General features: G+C 46.5%; 1 protein-coding gene across 1 annotated transcript; it reads left to right on the top strand.

Moving 5' to 3' along the window:
• The first annotated feature begins 547 nt into the window (after positions 1 to 547).
• On the top strand, positions 548 to 19,466 carry LOC120841898 (ficolin-1-A-like). The gene is made up of 5 exons (XM_040212900.1): positions 548 to 718; positions 6,770 to 6,900; positions 11,786 to 11,891; positions 12,768 to 12,938; positions 19,144 to 19,466. Exons 1-5 carry the CDS (start codon positions 577 to 579, stop codon positions 19,464 to 19,466), a joined length of 873 nt encoding a protein of 290 aa, XP_040068834.1. The 5' UTR covers positions 548 to 576.

The raw sequence follows: 19,466 nt of genomic DNA, 5'->3' as shown, positions 1-19,466 counted from the left end.
TTCCGGACCCCCCCCCCCCCCCCCCCCTCCCCACACACACACCCTCCCCTCCCACAGAACGTGATTGCAATAAATCCTTTCGCTATACATTGCAGATTCACGTTCATCCGGAGACAGGGGCCTGGGAAACCGGATTAAAACTGTACACCCTTTATACTAGAACTGAGTATTAAATTTGGGTTATTGTTCGTGCTAAGAAAACGAAAAGCATTTGGCACGCCCCAGCGGAGGACTAAGGAATAATTTAGACCATCTGGGGAACTTTTCAGATGCAACCGATGTGTCGGTTACATGCCGCCTTTTCTACGCAAGAAGCCTCCGTCTGATGGAACTAAGTATAAAGAGTATGTTTCGAAATCACAGCTGGCGCGCACGTGTAGCACTGCCTTGTCTAACGTAGACTGCGTTAGGCTCAGCTAAAATGTTCCATTATGTCTTAAATAATTGTAAACAGATAATAACTGTTCTTTTCAATTAAAAAATTTGTTCTCATGCTATATAAGACGAGAAACCGGACTAAGGGCGTTGGTCGTTAGGACTTATAAGAACCTCTGAACCGCCGACAGAAAACTCACCATGTTCGCATGGGCCCTCTTTATACCGCTCGTAGCCGGAAGCATCTTTTTAGAAAGCAGCTTTCATCGTGTTCCCGAAATAACCGAAAGGAGCGGATTTACAAAAACCTACGGGATATTTGACCCCTGCAACTTGAACAAACGTGAGAATATTTTTTCTTTCATCGAGCCAAGTAGGATGAAATGTGTTTAACTAATAGTTGAGTGCGTGTTTAAGTAAGTACACTATGTGACACTCTTAGCGCGAACCCGAGACCAAGGGTGCTTTTAAGTTTTCTTTTGAAAAGCTACTGCCAGGCACCAAAAGGTTTCACTTAAGGCCCGTTCACACGCTTGCGTTTGTTTACGACCAAGTTCCTGCAGTCTGTTACGGCGAGAGAAGCGAGAGAACATTTTGGCACTTTGGCGCCATCTCTGAGTTGACACTGGAAGCGCCTTTCACTAGGGCGAAAGTTTCGAGATATTTGCAAGATAAAATTCACGCGCTATCTCCGCAAAATTGTCGTTTATGACAATCTCAAATGTTTCTGAGCAAAAAAAAAAAAAAAAAGTAAGAATCGTGCGATAAGAAATGGAATATATACAGAAATATCAAGCGTTCTATGCCTCCCTATAGAGGCGCCAGTTTCTTCTCTCACCATAGGAGAATTTAAGAGGTTACGGTCCCAAGCAGTCGCAAGTGTGTGAACGGATATTCATGTTAAATTCATAAGTGAACACTTTTCAGCATGTCCTGTCAAGCAGCACGGTAATAACTGGCAAGTGTTGTGCCAGTTCCGGCAGAAAATCGTTCCAATATCGGTCGAATGTCTAGATTTGGAACCCAGCTCAATTTGCGAGAGTTATTAGCGCAGCTTCGTTTCGCGACCGTCCTTGTACCGGTGAGATATCATGTGAGTACTGTACGTATCGGACTGCCGCCCGGATATCGGCAGGACGTTGCATATGTGTCTGCTCTGTATAGGTCGTTTACGAGAGATACTTTTCTGTGGAACCGAAAGCGGAGTATTAAATACGTTTTCACCATCTTTATGCAAAACAAAACCATAATTTAAACACGAAGGACCGTGGGAGTTGAGAGGGAACGAGGGCTACTTTCAGGAAGCATGCTTGCTAAGTACTTACGAACAAAGAAAGCGATGCATAAGCCGACCAAAAATTGGGTTGTGTGTATGTTTATACAGCCTAGAACTTGGTCTGCCTCACAGGGGCGACGAGTCTCCCAGCTGTAGATGAGCAATTTAGCCAGTGCAGTACAACCGCTAGCCTGGGGTCTTTGACGTGCACCACGCAGTAGTGATACACGACCGCACGCCGGTACGATGCTCATCCAGATCGAAACGGGCAGGGGTGGGGATTGAGCCCAGGATCCCTGGGTTCTGCCATAAGCCGACTCCGTCAGCACAGGGCAGCGAAAACACAAGGTCAAGATTGAAGAAGGTCGCACACATTCAGTAGCACTCTTTATACCGCCGATGATCAGTTCTTCGTCGAAGCGCATCCACCAAACACAGCGCAATAATTGCCTAAACTCCGACAAAAAAAAAAAAAAGACTTATATAGTTTTTTTTTAACAAAAAAACTATGCAAGTTTTTTTAGCCATATTTTAAGATCTTGACGTCTGCTGGGGATTAAGTTCAAATAAGATTGCATAAAAAAATTTCATTTACGAAGAGACACCGCGGTCGCGCTGCAACATGCGCAAGTAGGCGAACAATGGAGAACTCGTCTCGGAAACCGCTCCTACCTCGCCCTTTACCCTTTGCCATAACTTGGCAAATGGCGAAGACCCAGTGAGCCCATCAGCGCGACAGACCAAGCCACGTGACAAAAGAGAGTTTTAGTAGATCATTTTGGCTCTCCCGCTACGCTATACGCTAGAGCGACGACGCTACTGCGCATGCGCGCTGCTAGCGGAAACATTGCGGAGCTGCGGAGGCTAGCGGAGGCGCGCTAGCGGGCCAAAATAGCGAGGGGCGTAGCGCGGCGTGCTAGCGTGGCTCTCGCGAGAACGGGTCTTGGCGAGATAAGGGAGACCCAGCGAGGGACGCTGTTCAAGATGGCCGCCACGCCGCGTCTACTCGGTCTGTGCTTTTCGCAATCGTCGTTCTAAGGGGTGGATTATACCTTGCTGCTGCGAGAAGTACCCGCGACAAAGCCGTTCCACGACTGCAACAGGTAGCGATTCATGGCGGATATACTAAACGCGGCCACGGAAAGGAGAAAAAAAAGAAAAAAGAAAAAGCTTCGCAGTTTTTGGTGCTGTGAGCGAAAGGTGCAGCCCCCTGCTCGGCCGCTTTGTCGTGAAGACAAAACCGACTAAGGAAGCGGAGCGAGCAGGCGGATATGAGGGATTTCTGTGGCGCTTCATTTTCGGTGAACAACGACGCAACAGATGAGCTACAGTGGTTGTCCTTTATTTTTGAAGATTTTTCTCGGTGGCTTTGGCACTTGACTCATATCGGATTGGCTTGGACAGCTTGGCTGACAGTTGTATTCAATTACAAACATAACAGTCACCTATTTACAAAAGAAGCAACGATTAGCACGTTATTCAATAAAAAAACAATATTTTATTAAGATAACGACGTTAATAAAAACAATTGCGAAGGATTGCTTTACAAATCTGTTTTACGCGAGCCCTAGTGTCCGAAAGAGCCGCTAGTGGCGTTGCGTTAGCTCTCGTAACGTTGTAATCCGTAGCGGGTTGCGAACGTTCTACTAAAACTTAAAATGGTAGTTCCGCTACGCTACATATAGCGGAGGTCATAGCGGCTAGCGGATAGCACAGCGGGAGTGACTGAATGATCTACTAAAACACTCTAAAGATTCGTCCAAGAGATAAGGTCCTGCGGATAACTGTCACGCGTTTTGCTCCGTTTCCCTCATTTTGTCAAAGCAACCGCCGCGTTTGCTCACTGCCACACGAAGGCATAAAAGAACGTGTGGAAAGCTAACAAAAGGCGAGGTCGGAGACTGATGAACATAGCGGCTAAGCTCCCTCGGCTTGCTTTGTCTGTCCTTCTCAGGCTCAAGATAAGAGAATGCCGTTTTTCCGTACTTTTCTTTTTTCAACCCCTCTCATGATTGAAAAGTTAACATTTCTTCGGAACTCCCCCTGGTTAGATACGCAATATGAATGGGGTACATAGTAAACTGTAATTTATATATCGTGCCAGACGTTTTATAGCCGGCTCGGCTCCTTTTTCACGGGTGACTGTGTCTGGGCACAAAAGTCGCAATTTCTTGTTGTTATATTCTTCTTTCTGTCAGTATTGTATTTTTTTTAATGGTTTTGCCTGTCGCATCGTGGCCTGTGTACTTAGCTGCATAGAAGGCAACAACCGTCCCGCAACGCCCTCCGCAAGCTGCTACGATACCCGAAACTCTACAGCCAAGGCCATCGGCGCGCAGGCGCAGTGGCGACTTCTTCGTCGCGGAAGGCTTAGCGGAGGGGGAAACGCGGTCTACGAAAACTCCCTAATATCGGCGCAAGACTGTACGCTGCCTGGGCGTGATGCGACGATGGGTAGAGGGGTGAATGGATACGTCTGAACCTTTCTAATCGGCAGGGGCTTGCATCAATTAGCGAAAGCTTATAAGTTTGACCGATATACTCCGTTTAAGTTTAGGATTAACTAGGAACGATAAAGAATGTTTTATTTTGACGTCAAAACAACTGTGGCCATCTAGCGGGCGCTACACGAGACTCATACGCAGTGTGTTTATCAAATGCCGATAGAGTAGATTCTTAAAGCTGTTGCGCAGCTTTGTGGTAACGCGAACGCTTCACAGGGAGGGGACACAGCACCGAATCCCTTAAACACCGCGGCGGCGGGATATATTTTTCGAGCCTTTTACAATATCGATGACGGACGCTTTACGTTCGACTTCTACAATTATGCAATAACTCCAAGGGGCGTCATTTCCTGTGATGGGAAAGACCCGTAACAGCTGTCGCTGTAAAACAAGATGTCCTAGTTTTTGGCCGACTTCCCCATCGTTCTCATCCCTCTAAAAGCCATCAGCACCAACGTTCTTCGATCTATGAGTTGACAAGTTCCAAGGAAGATTGTCGTTCGAAAACGCTTACAAGGATGGACAGTTAGCCTAGTTGGTAAACGTTCATGATGAAAAATAGCGCCATACACAAGGAAACAGACGGGAGAAATACATACACGACAAGGCGCTGACTGTACTCCGTTTCACCTTATGTTGTACCGCAGCGAAGGCTAGAAGCGCGAGCTCATAGCATTGGGAGCTGCTCTTAACGCACGAGAGCTTGTGCCGCCGAGATGTGCCCTAGAGCAAGGAGCTCGCGCTTGTAGCCTTTTCAGCGGTACATCATAAAGTGAAACAGAGTATATCAACTTTCCTATATTGAAAACACGCGGGTATCAGGTCTTCTTTTTCTTTCACTGTAGCGTCGCTTCTTTTTCTTTTACTTTGGGGTAGCTTCTTTTTCGTTTTCTTCCAAGGAGTACATATACATCCAACCTCCAAAAAGGCCTCGAATAACTTTTTTTGAAGGAAATTATTGAGGCCTACCATACAGCAGAAACGGAAACAGCATGCGTGAGCCAGCCATCAGTGAACCTAAGGGGCAGTGCGATGGCCTTTTTGGACCTTGGATAACGTCTACTTCGAAAAAAAAACGAAAAAGAAGCGACCCCAGAGTAAAAGAAAAAGACGCGACACCTCAGCGAAAGAAAAAGAGGACCTCGTACCCCCTTGTCTTTAAAATAAGAAAGTTGATCGTCAGCGCGTTGTCCTGTATGTATCTCTCTCCTCTGTGTCCTTGTGTTTGGCGCTGTTTTTCATCATGTACGAAGACGGTTCTTCTCTGTTGACGGCACGCAAGCAGGTACGGGCGGACAGCGTTCCCGACACGGCTCCCCCGGGCGACGGATAAGAACCCGTTTTCGAACGACGTCCTTTTTGCGCAAGCTTGCGCAAACTTCGTGTTTTCAATAAAACGCATAATGTAATCAGGTTCCACCGCAGTGCATCCAACGTTCCACCGGTTCCGCCAGGTTTGCCCCTAGGGCGGGATGATAGCGTAGTGAGCGCCACCGAGCGGACGAGCCACGAAAAGGCACCAGGCGTTCTGTGAAACTGATTTTGATTTATGAACGTTGCTCAGCACAGTCGCCGAGCGTCGTCACGTTCACAATAAGAAGGCAAAGCGTCAGGAATGGGCCGAATATATACTCGCCACTAACACTTACGGGGTTTGAGTTGTTATAATCCGAGAATAGTCGGGAAAAACGTATATGATGAATTTGGTTATTAATTGTTAGAGCCCTTCAACTCGCAACTTCTGCATATTTCTGAGAAATGCATTCGGCAACCACGTCATAAAAAAAAAAATTCGGGACGATCATACGACGTGATGCAGTTAGACTGCGGCAGCTTTTTGTTTATTTTCGTTTTCGCTCACGTCGTCGCTAAATTGTTCCGCCAATTATAGCGAGGAAACTGAACTGGGGCATGGGTCACGTGACGTCAATTTTTCCGCTAAATATAGCGGGTAACCTGAACTTGTCTGTAGGTGCCGTGACGGCAGGTCACGTGACATCAATTTTCCCGCCAAGTTTAGCCAGGAAATTGAATTGATGCCTAGGACACGTGACGCCCATTTTTCCGCTAAATTTAGCAGGGAACTTGAATTCGTCTGTAGGTTCCGTGATGTCTGCTCATCTGACAATCATTTTACCGCCAAATTTAGCGGGAAAAGTTTCGTCTACGCTCACGCCATCGCGAAACAGGGGAAGATTTGTAGATGCCGCTGGAAAAAAAGATATTCTACCCGTCTCCCTGCCGCACCGAACTGGAGGAAGAGTATTTGGATATTGAACAGGCTGTTTCCGACGCTGAACACTTTCTTTCCAATAATTAAACATTTTTAACGGCATTATGGCGTGTTCTTGAGGTGTTTGAGGACATAGAAGACAAATGATGTTGGGGTTGCCAGTGGCCCTTTCCAAGGGGTAAACAAAGTATATATATAGGATAAGCTTTTCTTTTTAGTTTTATAAGTAAGCGCTTTGGTGTCTTTTGCCTCGCAGCTCTAACCGTTTGAGACTAACAATGTCTGAGGAGTATCCAATGGACGCTCGCGGCGGTTTCTGCCACAGTCGCTCTTTTTGCAACGTTTATAAGTAATGTTTGCTTCTCGCTTCTTCCTTTGCAGCTGGCAACCGAATAGTGAGCTGTGCCCAGTTGCGTCGGCAGGGAAATAACATTAGCGGATATTACTGGATCAATCCTCACAACGAATTCTATGTGAAATGTGACATGGATACTGATGGCGGCGGATGGACAGTAAGTGTCACCACCTGTTTCTGCGCACGATGTTCACACACAAACACAAACATATGTACATATATTTATGTACAAAATGGGAATGAGTGAAGATTGACAAGTGCAGCCGTAGTAATATTGTGTACGAAGAGGGGAGACAGTGATTATTGAATTTAATGCATTAAGGTTAAGGAAAGGGAAATGAAAAAAACAGCTGGCGAAAAGTTGGACCAGGAGCGGGAATCGAATTCGCAACCTTCGCCTATCCGCGGGGCGACGCCTTAACCGATCTGACCATCCCGGCCACTGGTTCCGGCGGGCTCAATTTTTGACCAGTTCTCTGTGTGCTGTTAGTTTCAAATTCGGTTGGCTGAGTAAACGACAGCCGTTGCTGATTCAAGGCCCATGCTAGTTCCGAGTTGCGGCAGTGACGTGGCACGCCATTTCAGCTTGCAAATGTCGGAAAGGGCCCGTCTTCCAAGGCTGCACTTGTCAATCTTCATTCATTCCCATTATATGCACGGAGCAGCCCGTCCTTATGGGGAGGAGTGGTTCCCTAGATATATTGGAAGACGGTGTTCACGCAACTTGCGTGAGCACCAGGTTGCGTGAACGTGCCTCTTCCCTAAAATCCACACCGGCAGGACATCTGCCCATGTCTCAGACTGTCACTGCACGACGATTTGAACACAGGCAGGAGTCCTTAGGCGGTTCTCGGAGAAAAGATAAAGGGCACTATACAAAGCAATACAAAACACCAAGGGGAGCGAAGCTGGCAGAAGAACGTGAAGGAGCTCCTGCTAAGCCTCAGAACGGCGTGCCGACGTGTTAGTTCGAGACCTAGCTTATTCAGGGCGCCCTGAGGAAGCTAGGCCTAGGTTTAGTGAAACGTCGGCACTCCGTTTCACTAGAAGATGCAAGCCCGTGAAGAAGCTAAGCGACCTAGCTTCTCCAAGGACTGAAGAAGCTAGGTCTCCTAGTGAAACCTCGGCACGCCGTTCTCAGGTTTACCAGTCAAAGCTAAGGAGGACGCTTGTGTCGGTGCACGTTTCGTGACGTTAACTGACAAAAAAAACATGTACTACCTTAACCCTAATATATATATTTTTTTCTGAACACTTTTTCGTTTAAAGTGTTTTTGAGTGACATTTTCAATGTGTTTTCTTTAATTATATTATTTTTCTCTATCATGTGTTTTTATCCAATGTCGTTTCCTACTGCAATTCCATGCGTGTTTCTGTATACTTCATTGGCATTGGTCCATTTACTTTTTATCTTTTTTCTTTCTCTTTCTTGCTTTTCGTCTTTTGATTATTACAATGTTCACGATTTTCTTCTCTGGAAAGTGTACTAGAACGATAGTTGTGAGTTAGCGCAGTCGTGTCTTCGTCTTGCCTTTGTGTGCCATTCGCGCAATTTATTCTTCGTAGCACTGAATAATAATCCGCAAAGTATATAGTTGGTTCAAAACACCGGAAGGTATGCGCCATGGGGCTTGAACAGTCACTAATGCCATGCTTTTCCCGTAATGGACCTTTCTGGAAACGCCAGTGCCTCCGGTGGGCACTCCGAGGAATGATGGGAACTGTGAGGGTGTCCTGCCCTTTAGAAAAGCCAAGCCTCGCCTAGTCGAACTTCAAGATGATAGGTGGTGCACGCTTCCGCCAGAACAGCAGCACCATTCTTAATCCATTCATGCAGCCAGGCGAGCTAGCGGTCTCCAAGCCTTGTTGGGTCAAGCGACGTTTTTTTACTTTTTTATTGTCGAAGGAATATAAGTTGTACCATTTAGCTCCACTATTTCCAATAGCAAAAAAAAAGAAAAAAAGAAAAACACACGTTGGATGCGTGAGTGATACCTTGCTCTTTTGGCGCCTGGCCCATTAAGAAAAAGTATGGTGGCCCATCCAGAACGATGGCCTATCCGAAAAAAGGGCAGTTGGAAGACGTGCTGTCATTGAGGGTTTCTCACCTCATGTGGGCGACGCAGCGCAGCACAGGGTGCAACAAAGATTTCCGTTGGCCGTACGTAGGGACCCAACGCGAACGTAGTTACCCTGGTTTTCGTAGGAGGGACGGCAGTAGCAGCAGACGACGGAGCAGCGACCTTCACTGCGTGCGCCGCCTGAGGGCGCGCGCTGCTCTCCAGAAAGGTCCATTGGCAAACAAGTTTCGTCATGCTCTCGCGACTACCACCAGTTGAACGTTTTGGATAAAGGATGCACCGCGAATGGCAGCTGATGCTCTCTCCAGGCAAAGGAGAAATGTCACGTGAACCGCGATCACCATAAACTTGCCCACCTTCAACGCAAAAAACAAACAAACAAACAAAAACAATGTAGGAATGAAGAAAAATCCAAACAAAATATCGCCAGTACAAAGTTTTACGAACACACAAACCAACATATGCATTTAAATAAAACTTTTACTGCGCCATTGCACAACGAAAAGGAAAACAGGAGCAAACTGCTTTATTAATGGACCCTCCAATAATTTTTTAACTGGTTTAAAACTTGACCTGAAACTGACCTCATCGAACGTACAAACAAAGAGGTAAACTATTTTTTTTCGGAAACTTGAAATATTTTGGCTTATAATCGAAGTAAAATTACAAAAATTTAATTATGCTGACGCAATCGGCATACTTCAATGATTGGAGGATTGGAACGAAGCAGCTGACCAATTGGCTGCGGGTTAGGCTCACCGGTGCCGGGCCGAGGACGTGCAGGTATCTGCGCGCCTAGTCGGCCTCAAAGCCGCTTGCCTTGAATCGTCGTAGGTTCAGGCTCCAGACGTTAACAATGGACCTGGGGTTGTTCATACTTTAGCGTCGGCGAAACCAACGTGCGCCGGCGTAGAGCAATGTTCGTCTCCCACTTTGCCGCGCCCCTTCTAGTGTCCAGTGTGTCGGTGTGATCAAAGCTGCGATTCGAGGCAGGAAGTTCCACCGCGACAGGATTGTTAGGAAAAGAAAGCGATTGCAACGCAAGAGACCGCGAGAAGAGAAAGAGATCACAATGTCGTGTGCGTCAAAGCATATGCCGGCCGACTTCAGTGGATTTGATGCACTCGCGTTTCTAATGCAATCGGTACTTGCCGACACTGCCAATCACAAAATGTGTACGGATGACGCCACCGGCTGCGCGTTTTCAACACATTGTGACACCGCCGGACGTTGATCTGTTTTTGCCTGAACGAATTAATATATGATGCCCCATTATGTCGTGGCTACTGCTTGTTCCCCAAGTAGCTTGAAGCAAAAAAAAAAAAAAAAAAATTGACCGCATCTTTACATGGTGAATGATGTTGATTGGGGCGAAGCTCTGGTGGTGCTTGTCTGCGTAGACGCTGAGCCGCAGCCTGCCGAGCCTTTCGTTCGTTTTCATCCATGTCAGAAAGAGAATGTGTGGTATGGAACGTAGTTATATACGCATTTGAGCATTTGACCGCAGCGCCCTCTCCTGTATAGACGTTGAGCGGCTACATGCAACGTTTCATCCTTGACAGAAACCCCAGCTCTTGAGTTACTACCCCATCTCAGAGCCCCCTACTCGTCCCGCACTCGTGGCCGAGTGGTTAAGGCGATGGACTAGAAATCCATAAGGGTCTCCCAGGAGCGCGACAGAACAGCACACGACAAAACAGCACGCGACAAAACAGCACGGTCAAAACAGCACGCGTCAGAACAGCACAGCGTCAAAACAGCACGGCACGCAATCCTACTCATCACCTGATAAGGATTTGTGTGCCGAATTCTTTGTTCAAAGATAAGAGTTTAATCGTGAACTGAAACAATAAAAATCAAGGGCGTCCGTAAATACCGCGCATTGTTTAACACCCCTAGCTTCCGTCTACTAGAAAAGGGCATAAATGCGAGTGTTTTCTTGCCATTTCTGCCACCGGCGCGAATTTATCACCTCTCGCAGCCGTGAAAATGGGAGAAAACGTACCGAGTACAATGCTTGCAAATTTCTGGATTTTCATATTTGCCTCTCCGACTAAAGTGCTACTGAAGCTCATGTTCGTCCTGTGTACAAATACGAGCACACGACGATAGTATCAGATAACGATAAGGTCCCAGTGCGTCTTGCAGAACAGGTCGCGTCGGCTGCCACAGACAGCAACAAATAAGAAAACCAGTACCTGGTACTCAGTATACATTTTACACAAACGCTTTTAATTATTGCATTTTCGTTAGTATACTGGTTTTCGTCAATAAACCTAAGATAAGTGAGAAGTTTATGAGTCTACAAATATTCACCGCAATGAACCGAAAGCTTATGTTTGGAAAAAAAAACGAAAAAAAAAGTGCGCGGAATTTCAGAATAATACAAACTGAAAACGCCGAACCCTAGCTATAATGTCAATGTCCTGTTTTGACGCTGTGCTGTTTTGACGCTGTGCTTTTTTGGCACGTTCTCTTCTGTCGCTGTGCCGTTTTGACGCTGTGCTGTTTTGTCGAGTGATTTTTTGACGCTTGCTGTTTTGTCACCTCAGTCATAAGCACGAGCACCAGCAAGATCGATGTGAGCACGGGCGCCGGACGGACAAGGCTAGACCCTAAGGAGCATCGCCCCTAAAAAAAATCATAAACCAAATTTGCCGCTGAGCACAACGCAATTTAGTCACCACTACAATCAGAGTACTGGCTAAATTCTGAACCTTGAGTCGTTTCGACCGGTGGTGTTCATCCTCCCGTGACATGTCGCTCGGAAATCTACTCATGCATTTAGGTGAGCGCCCATGGCGCCAAGACGGCCCAGGCGGCTTCAACCTGTCTACGTACTTCCCCGAACCGGGCGGAAGAGAAGCGGGTGCTTGGGGGTGTAAATCCCCAAATTACATTCTGATAAGCATAAAGAAGCCTGAAGCAAGATTTCGCGCTTCCTCCTCGATCGACTTCCAGGTAATTCAGCGTCGGTCCTGGGCTGAACCTGAAGACTATGGTTTCGAGAGATCCAAAGAAGAGTATGAGAAAGGATTTGCCGGAAGCGCTTCTTCATACTGGATAGGCAAGTTATACTAATTCCGGTGTATTTACTTCTTAGAAAATGCAACCAACAAATGATAAAGAAAACATACATTGAATCCCGCCAAGCTCCTGTGAACTGAGAATTCGTTCACAGGTGTCAATGTGTCACGTCGCATACTAACGTCACGCGACGTGGTAAAACTTCCCGCTAAATTTAGTGGTGAGGCTATAACGTCCGTCATGTCATATCTGTGAGTGACGTTATATATTTATCTACACTGACCCCCAACCAGAAAACAACAAAAAATCGTCTTTATTAAAATGTAATTATGCGTTACCGAAAACGTCCCAGAAAACGGAAGTTTGTATAAACGCAAAACAGCAAAAGATAGAATCGTATTTGACTAGAATTGTATCTTGATCATGAGCACAAACAATTATAGAACTATAACTCTCGGACTATTATATGCTCCCACTGCCATGGGAGCGTATAATTATATGTATAGTTACGTGAATCAAAGACACGTGTGAATAGCTATTCTTTTAGTCATATTTTCTTTAATGCATCATCGATTGGTTTGATATGTGCGTCCAGTCAACGCGCCATTTCAGTAAAGTTAATAAAGTCGGCGAGACTGCGCATCGATTGGGGGCTTTTGTAGTTTAAACGGGATGGTAATTCATGCAGCTTTATTCACTTTACTAACGCCAGGTCAGTAAAGTCAGTGAGTCTTTACCAACAATATGCTGGGTTTCAGGTTCAAAATGTGATGCTCATTAAAGCAGCTCTGGGGTAAGCTTACGCCTTACCTCAGTCATAAAATAATCGATTTCAAGAAACATTTATGAGTTAGTTTTATTCTGCAAAATGTATTACTGTTTTATTTCTAAACGTATTTTTTACTTCTCACTAAAGGGAACGAAAATATTCATGCCCTCACCAGCCATCCAAGTAGCCAACAAGTTCTCAGGATCGAATTGACGAAAGAGAATGATGAAACAATTGTTGCAAACTATGGTAAATTTGAAGTCGGTCCAAAAAGCGACGGCTACAGACTGACCTACGCCAAATACTGGAGCCCTAACGGTAAATATCGGCGCTTTCACTGTGCCTCTGGCGCTCTGCTCTCGCGTCGCCTGCAGCACTGCGTTAGTCGGTGCTTGCTGCAAGGTTTGGAAGACTCGGTGTATCAGGATAGAGAAAAACTCTAGAAATTTAAACAATACCTCAGCATGTGACGACCAGCATCGCACTGGTTTTGTTAGGATCGATGTTGTGCACTGTAATGTGAAGCGTGTTTGTCTTAGCGCTGGATAAAGGGAGCAGGTTGTAGTCGAGGGCCCACTCTCGGAAAGTAGAGGAGGGGGAACCATTATTTCGATGTGTTTAAATGTAAACGAGGTGCCGGGGCTTCCTTCTATTGCAATTTAGGTTACTTCAAGTTAGATTGCGAGGGATTCAACTACAGGGACTTGACCCCTCGCATCGTTTGCTGATCGGTTGCCACGGAGACTTTCTCGTTTTTCTTCATCACTGGGAACTTACTGGCGACGGTAAAAGTCGAATGTTATCACCTTATCTGACCAAGAGCTGACTCCGCTGAAAGGAAACCTAATTACGCTCTTCGAAAAAAACAACCAGATGCGGGTTGTCTAGTCAGTTGCGACCTCAGATCCCTGCTTCGATAAAAATATACAAGTACTCGTACACTCTTAGAAAAAAGGTAGTAGAAAGGTAGTAGCTGGAGCAGTTAGTGGCCCTCCATGACCGTTACTACCACCTTACTAACTGTTTCACCTCACATACACCGCAGTAGTAGACACGGTTGTTACAAATGCTAGCCAAGAAAGTCGGAGTAGTAATTAATACTTCCTTCTAGTGTGGAAAAAAACCAAGGTGAATTAAATCACGATCTACGAGGTGTGATCAGAAAGTTCCGGGACTGATTTTGCAGCGTAATAAGACAGGGCAGCACAGTGATGCGCGCTCAGCGGTCAAAGGAAGGGACCTTCGTGTCTCGTTACACCAAAGGGCGCCGCTTTGTGAACATTTGGAGCTACGTTTCACGAGTTTTTTGTGACCGCGTGCATGGGCACAATGACGATTTTAGTATAGACTACAAACCAGAGCGAGAGCGAACATCAATTTTGCATCAAACTCGACAAATATAAAGCAGAGACCTTCGATATGATTCAGCCGGCCTGTGTAAAAAAGCAGTGAATTTCGCGAAGTTTTTGAAGTGGCCCTCGCGCTTCAGGAACGGCAGAACATTGCTGGAAGACGAAGAGCGGTAGGGCGACTTCATCCGACCTCTCCTTGACTTCGGTGACGTTCTGCCATTCTTGAGGCGCGGGTGCCACTCAAAACACTTCGCACACCTCATTTTGTTTTTACAGAAGCCTTCTAAATAATTTTAGAGGTCTCTATTTTATGTGTGCTGAGCTTGACGTAAAATTGATGTTCGTTTTCGCCTTGGTTTGAAGTGTATGGAAAAATCGCCATCATGCTCGTGCATGTGGGCCAACAAACTAGTGTAGCGCAGCTCCAAATGCTCACAGAGCGACGCCCTTTGGTATAATGAGACACGAAGGTTCTTTACTTAAACTGCTGCGCGCGCATCACTGTACTGCCGTCACTTTCTCTACGGTACAAGATCAGTCTCGGAACTTTTTGATCACCCCTCGTATATTGTGATTTCAATATGACCATGTCTGTGACGATTTGAATCAAACTTTACCCGCCAAAGTATTCCCTATATATGTTTTACCTGATGCTTTCTAGGTGCATTTGTCTTGAATTTAAATTTAGGAATCCTCGAAGGCTTTATATCAGGCTGAACACACGAGCAAAAAGGAGTGTTCTTTTGAGCAAATCAGAGCGCTGAGCTTTCTTTCTACCTTAGTCTCGGCCCGTTTTTTGTCTGTCTCATTCTCTGTCTGTCTCTGTATTTGTCTGTCTCTGTCCGTCTGTGCATGTCTCTGTCTTTGTCTGTCTCTGTCTGTCTTTGTCTGTCTCTGTCTGTATCTGTCTGTCTCGTCTGTCTCTGTCTGCCTCTGTCTCTGTCTCTCTCTGTCTGTCTGTCTCTGTCTGTTTCTGTCTTTCTCTGTCTGTCTGTCTCTGTCTATCTCCGTCTGTCTCTGTACGTCTCTGTCTCTGCCTTTCTCTGTCTCCGTCTGTCTCTGTGTCTGTCTTTCTCTGTATGTCTCTGTCCGTCTCTGTCTATCTCTGTCTGCCTCTGTCTCTATCTGTTTCTGTCTTTCTTTGTCTGTCTCTCTCTGCCTATCTCTGTCTGTCTCTGTGTCTGTCTCTGTATATCTCTGTCTCCCTCTGTCTCTGTATGCCTCTGTCTGTTTCTGTCTTTCTATGTCTGTGTGTCTCTCTCTCCGTCTGTCTCTGTTAGTCTTTGTGTCTGCCTGTCTCTGTATATCTCTGTCTCCTTCTGTCTCTGTATGTCTCTGTCTCGGTCTGTCTCTGTCTCTCTCCGTCTGTCTCTGTTAGTCTCTGTGTCTGCCTGCCTCTGTATATCTCTGTCTCCTTCTGTCTCTGTATGTCTGTCTGTCTCTGTCTCCGTCTGTCTCTGTGTCTGTTTGTCTCTGTATGTCTCTGTCTGCTTCTGTCTTTCTCTGTCTGTCCGTCTCTGTCTCTGTCTATCTCTGTCTGCCTCTGTCTGTCTCTGTGTCTGTCTGTCTCTGTATATCTCTGTCTCCCTCTGTCTATGTATCTGTCTGTCTCTGTCTCCCTCTGTCTCTGTGTCTATCTGTCTCTGTCTGCCTCCGTCTGGCTCTGTGTCTGTCTGTCTCTGTCTCTCTCTCTCTGTATATCTCTGTCTCCCTCTGTCTGTCTCTGTGTCTGTCTGTCTCTGTCTTCTGTCTGTCTCTGTATATATCTGTCTCCCTCTGTCTCTGCCTCTGTCTCTGTCTGTCTCTGTCTGTCTGTGTCTGTCTCTGTATCTCTCTGTCTCTGTCTGTATCTCTGTCTCCCTCTGTGTCTGTCTGCCTCTGTCTCCGTCTGTCACTGTCTCTGCCTGTCTCTGTCTCTGTCTGGCTCTGTCTGTCTCTGCCTCTGTATGTCTCCGTCTGTCTCTGTCTGTCTGTCTCTGTCTCTGTATGCGTCTGTCTCTGTCTGTCTCTGTCTCTCTGTCTCTGTATTCCTCTATGTCTATCTGCCTCCGTCTCTGTCTGTCTCTGTATCTCGCTGTCTCTGTATGTCTCTGTATGTCTCTGTCTCTGTATCCCTCTGTCTCCGTCTGCCTCTGTCTCTGTTTGTCTCTGCCTCTGTCTGTCTGTCTCTGTCTGTCTCTGTCTGTCTCTGTATCTCTCTGTCTCTATATGTCTCTGTCTGTCTGTATTTCTCTGTCTCTGTATCTCGATGTCTCTGTCTGCCTCTGTCTCTGTCTCTGTTTGTCTGTCTTTGTCTGTCTCTGTATCGCTCTGTCTCTGTCTGTCTCTGTCTCTGCCTGTCTCTGTCTCTGTCTGCCTCTGTCTCTGTTTGGCCCTGTCTGTCTCTGTCTCCGTCTGTCTCCGTATGCCTCTGTCTGTCTCTGAATCTCTCTGTCTCTGTCTGCCTCTGTCTGTCTGTCTCTGTCTCTGTATCCCTCTGTCTCTGCCTGTCTCCGTCTTTCTCTGTCTGTGTGTCTCTGTCTCTGTATGCCTCTGTCTCTGTCTGTCTCTGTCTGTCTGTCTCTGTTAGTCTCTGTATCTTTCTGCCTCTGTCTCTGTCTGTCTCTGTATGTCTCTGTCTGTCTCTGTATGTCTGTCTCTGTCTCTGTCTGTCCCTGTATGTCTGTCCCTGTCTCTGTCTGCCTCCGTCTGGCTCTGTCTGCCTCCGTCTGTCTCTGTCTGTCTCTGTATGTCTCCGTCTCTCTGTCTTTTTCTGTATGTCTCTCTCTGTCTCTGTCTGCCTCTGTCTCTGTCTGTCTGTCTGTCTGTCTCTGTCTGTCTCTGTCTCCGTCTGGCTCTGTCTGTCTCCATCTCTCTCTGTCTGTCTCTGTCTGTCTTTGTCTCTGTCTGTCTCTGCCTCTGTCTGACTCCGTCTGCCTCTGTCTGTCTCGGTCTGCCTCCGTCTGTCTCTGTCTGTCTCCGCCTGTATCTATCTGTATATGTATGTCTCCGCCTGGCTCTGTCTCCGTCTGTCTCTGTCTGTCTTTGTATGTCTCTGTCTTTGTCTGCCTCTGTCTATCTCTGTTTCTGTCTGGCTGTTTCTGTCTCTGTCTGCTTCCGTCTGTCTCAGTCTGTCTACGTCTTTATCTGTCTGTCTCTGTATGTCTCTGTCTGGCTCTGTCTGTCTCTGTCTGTCTCTGTATCTGTCTGTTAATGTAATCTAAACGTTTTTGGCGAAAGGGTGTCAATGGCGAAGCGTACGAGCCGCTCAGCTAATAGGGGGTTTAGGGTAACGCACGCAAGTTTAGCGCACGCTAGCGCTATATTTAGCGCCTGCGTTAGCCCACAGTACAGAAGAGAGTTTTAGAATACCGTTTATCCACCGCGACCTGGCCGCTACGCAAAAGCCCAAGCATCTCACGCTTGCCACGCCACTAAGATACAGTCACAGTTTTTATTTCACACGCGAAAAGCTGTAACTTGTGAAAAAAACAAGTGCTTTAATCCAGAGTAATATTTTTGATTTGTTTAAACAGGAGAATGCGACGCGAGCGGTCGACCGGTTGTGTTCGTTTGCATCGCCTCGGCGAGAGAGGTCTCGTGTACCGACTTTCGTCGACAAACGTTCGCGCGACGCAAGCATCAAGCTGCCGGTGATCGTTGCCAAACCGGGTGCAATGTCGCACCGGATTGAAAATCGCAGTCGCGAGGATGCCGCCGACGTCGCACTCACAACGCCGCCAAAGCGGCCGCAGACATTCTCCTGGGAGCCGCCATTTTTTAACTGTGCTCGTCTTGGCTTTAGCCAACTTCTCATCACGAATCCTCCTTGGAGGAGCACAAAGACTGCGTACGCGCGCAATTTCCGAAAAATAACGTGCGCTAAAATAGCTCACGCAAACCGCAAAATGTGGTTAGCGTTCTGCGCATGCGCAGTGGCGACGACGCAGTGCTTTGCGTACGCAAAGCTTTAGCGTGCGGTATTCTAAAACTTCCTAATGCATTTGAAGTCGAAGGATCCCGTTTCAGGGGCGAAGCTCCTTAGGGGCTAGCCATGTCCGTATCTCCGTCCGATGTCCGGCGTCGGGGGCTCGTGCTCCTGCTCGTGAGCTCACGCGCTCACGTGCTCACGAGCACGTGAGCACGTGCTCCCGTGCTCGTGTAGGGTAATAAAAGAAAAAACGACCGCATCTCCACGTGGTGAATGATGTTGATTGGGGCGAAGCTCTGGTGGTGCTTGTCTGCGTAGACGGTGAGCCGCAGCATGCCGAGCCTTTCGCTCGTTTGCATCCATGTCAGAAAGAGAATGTGTGGTATGGAACGTGGTTATATACGCATTGGAGCATTTGACCGCAGCGTGACATGGATGAAAACGAACGAAAGGCTCGACATGCTGCGGCTCAGCGTCTACGCAGACAAGCACCACCAGAGCTTCGCCCCAATCTACATCATTCACCACGTGGAGATGGTGTTGTTTTATTTTGCACGCGAACTGTTTTAGATTCCGAGTATCCCGAGTTCGTTGACTACACACGGCTTTTCTGATTGGAAACGATGAGTTGAGAACTTTTGCGCACGTGAATACACTGTCGAATATCGTAACGCTATGGCGCTAAACTGCTCTAATTGTCGATACAATTTTTATTCAGATTTTATTACAATGACGATATGCACCAGTACTCCGCATGTGACCAGTTGCCTCGATAAGTCGGAAAATTAACTAATCTTTGTTGATTAACTTGTTTATTAGTGAAAACAAACATAGTTCCAATGAAAAACTTAGGAAATGCGGATGTAAACTTTTTCATCTGCGTTCTCGCACCGGGCGGCCTTGCGCCTGTTGCATAAGTGGTAACTTTAGCGCATCCCACCGATTCCCACGTGCTTAAAGTATTTGTAAAAACGATTTATTTAGTGTTTTCTATGACACTCAGCAACTTTTTGATTGAAAACATAAATTTCCTTTTAGTAATTAAAAGGTAATTATAAAATTTTGGTTAATTACCCAAGTAACCGCAACAGAAGGCTTCTTCTTATGTCCCCCTGGCCGTGTAACTCGCCTGCTCAGAACGCCATAGTGCAGCGTTTATGGCTTTTTTTAATTATTAAATGTCTAAAACATATTATAACACTCTGCATAATAGTGTTAGAGTGGACAACGTTATTGATTCTTCCACATTGTGTTTGCGCAGGTACTCAATACGACGGGCTGGGGTTCCACAACCAAACTAGGTTTTACGTCGTGAAAGAAAAGGATCGGGTTGATCCTTGCTCCCAATCACCGATAAGTGGTGGCTGGTGGATTCCATTTTCTGGTTGCCTTTTTTCGAATCTCAATGGGCGGAAATTAAAAAACAAGGTTCCGAAAAATACCAGGGGCCTTGCTATTACCTGGTACAAAATAGGCGATGAGAGTTCCTTCGATATCGTCTACAAAAGTGTGGAGATGAAGGTCAGGGATGTCGACTATAACTTCTGTACGGGCAAATTGGCAACTCTGTTCTCTTATTCCTGA

The sequence above is a fragment of the Ixodes scapularis genome, unplaced genomic scaffold, assembly GCF_016920785.2.
Source record: "Ixodes scapularis isolate PalLabHiFi unplaced genomic scaffold, ASM1692078v2 PGA_scaffold13__105_contigs__length_92229423, whole genome shotgun sequence".
Lineage (NCBI taxonomy): Eukaryota > Metazoa > Arthropoda > Arachnida > Ixodida > Ixodidae > Ixodes > Ixodes scapularis.
This window is presented reverse-complemented; position numbering and strand designations above follow the sequence as displayed.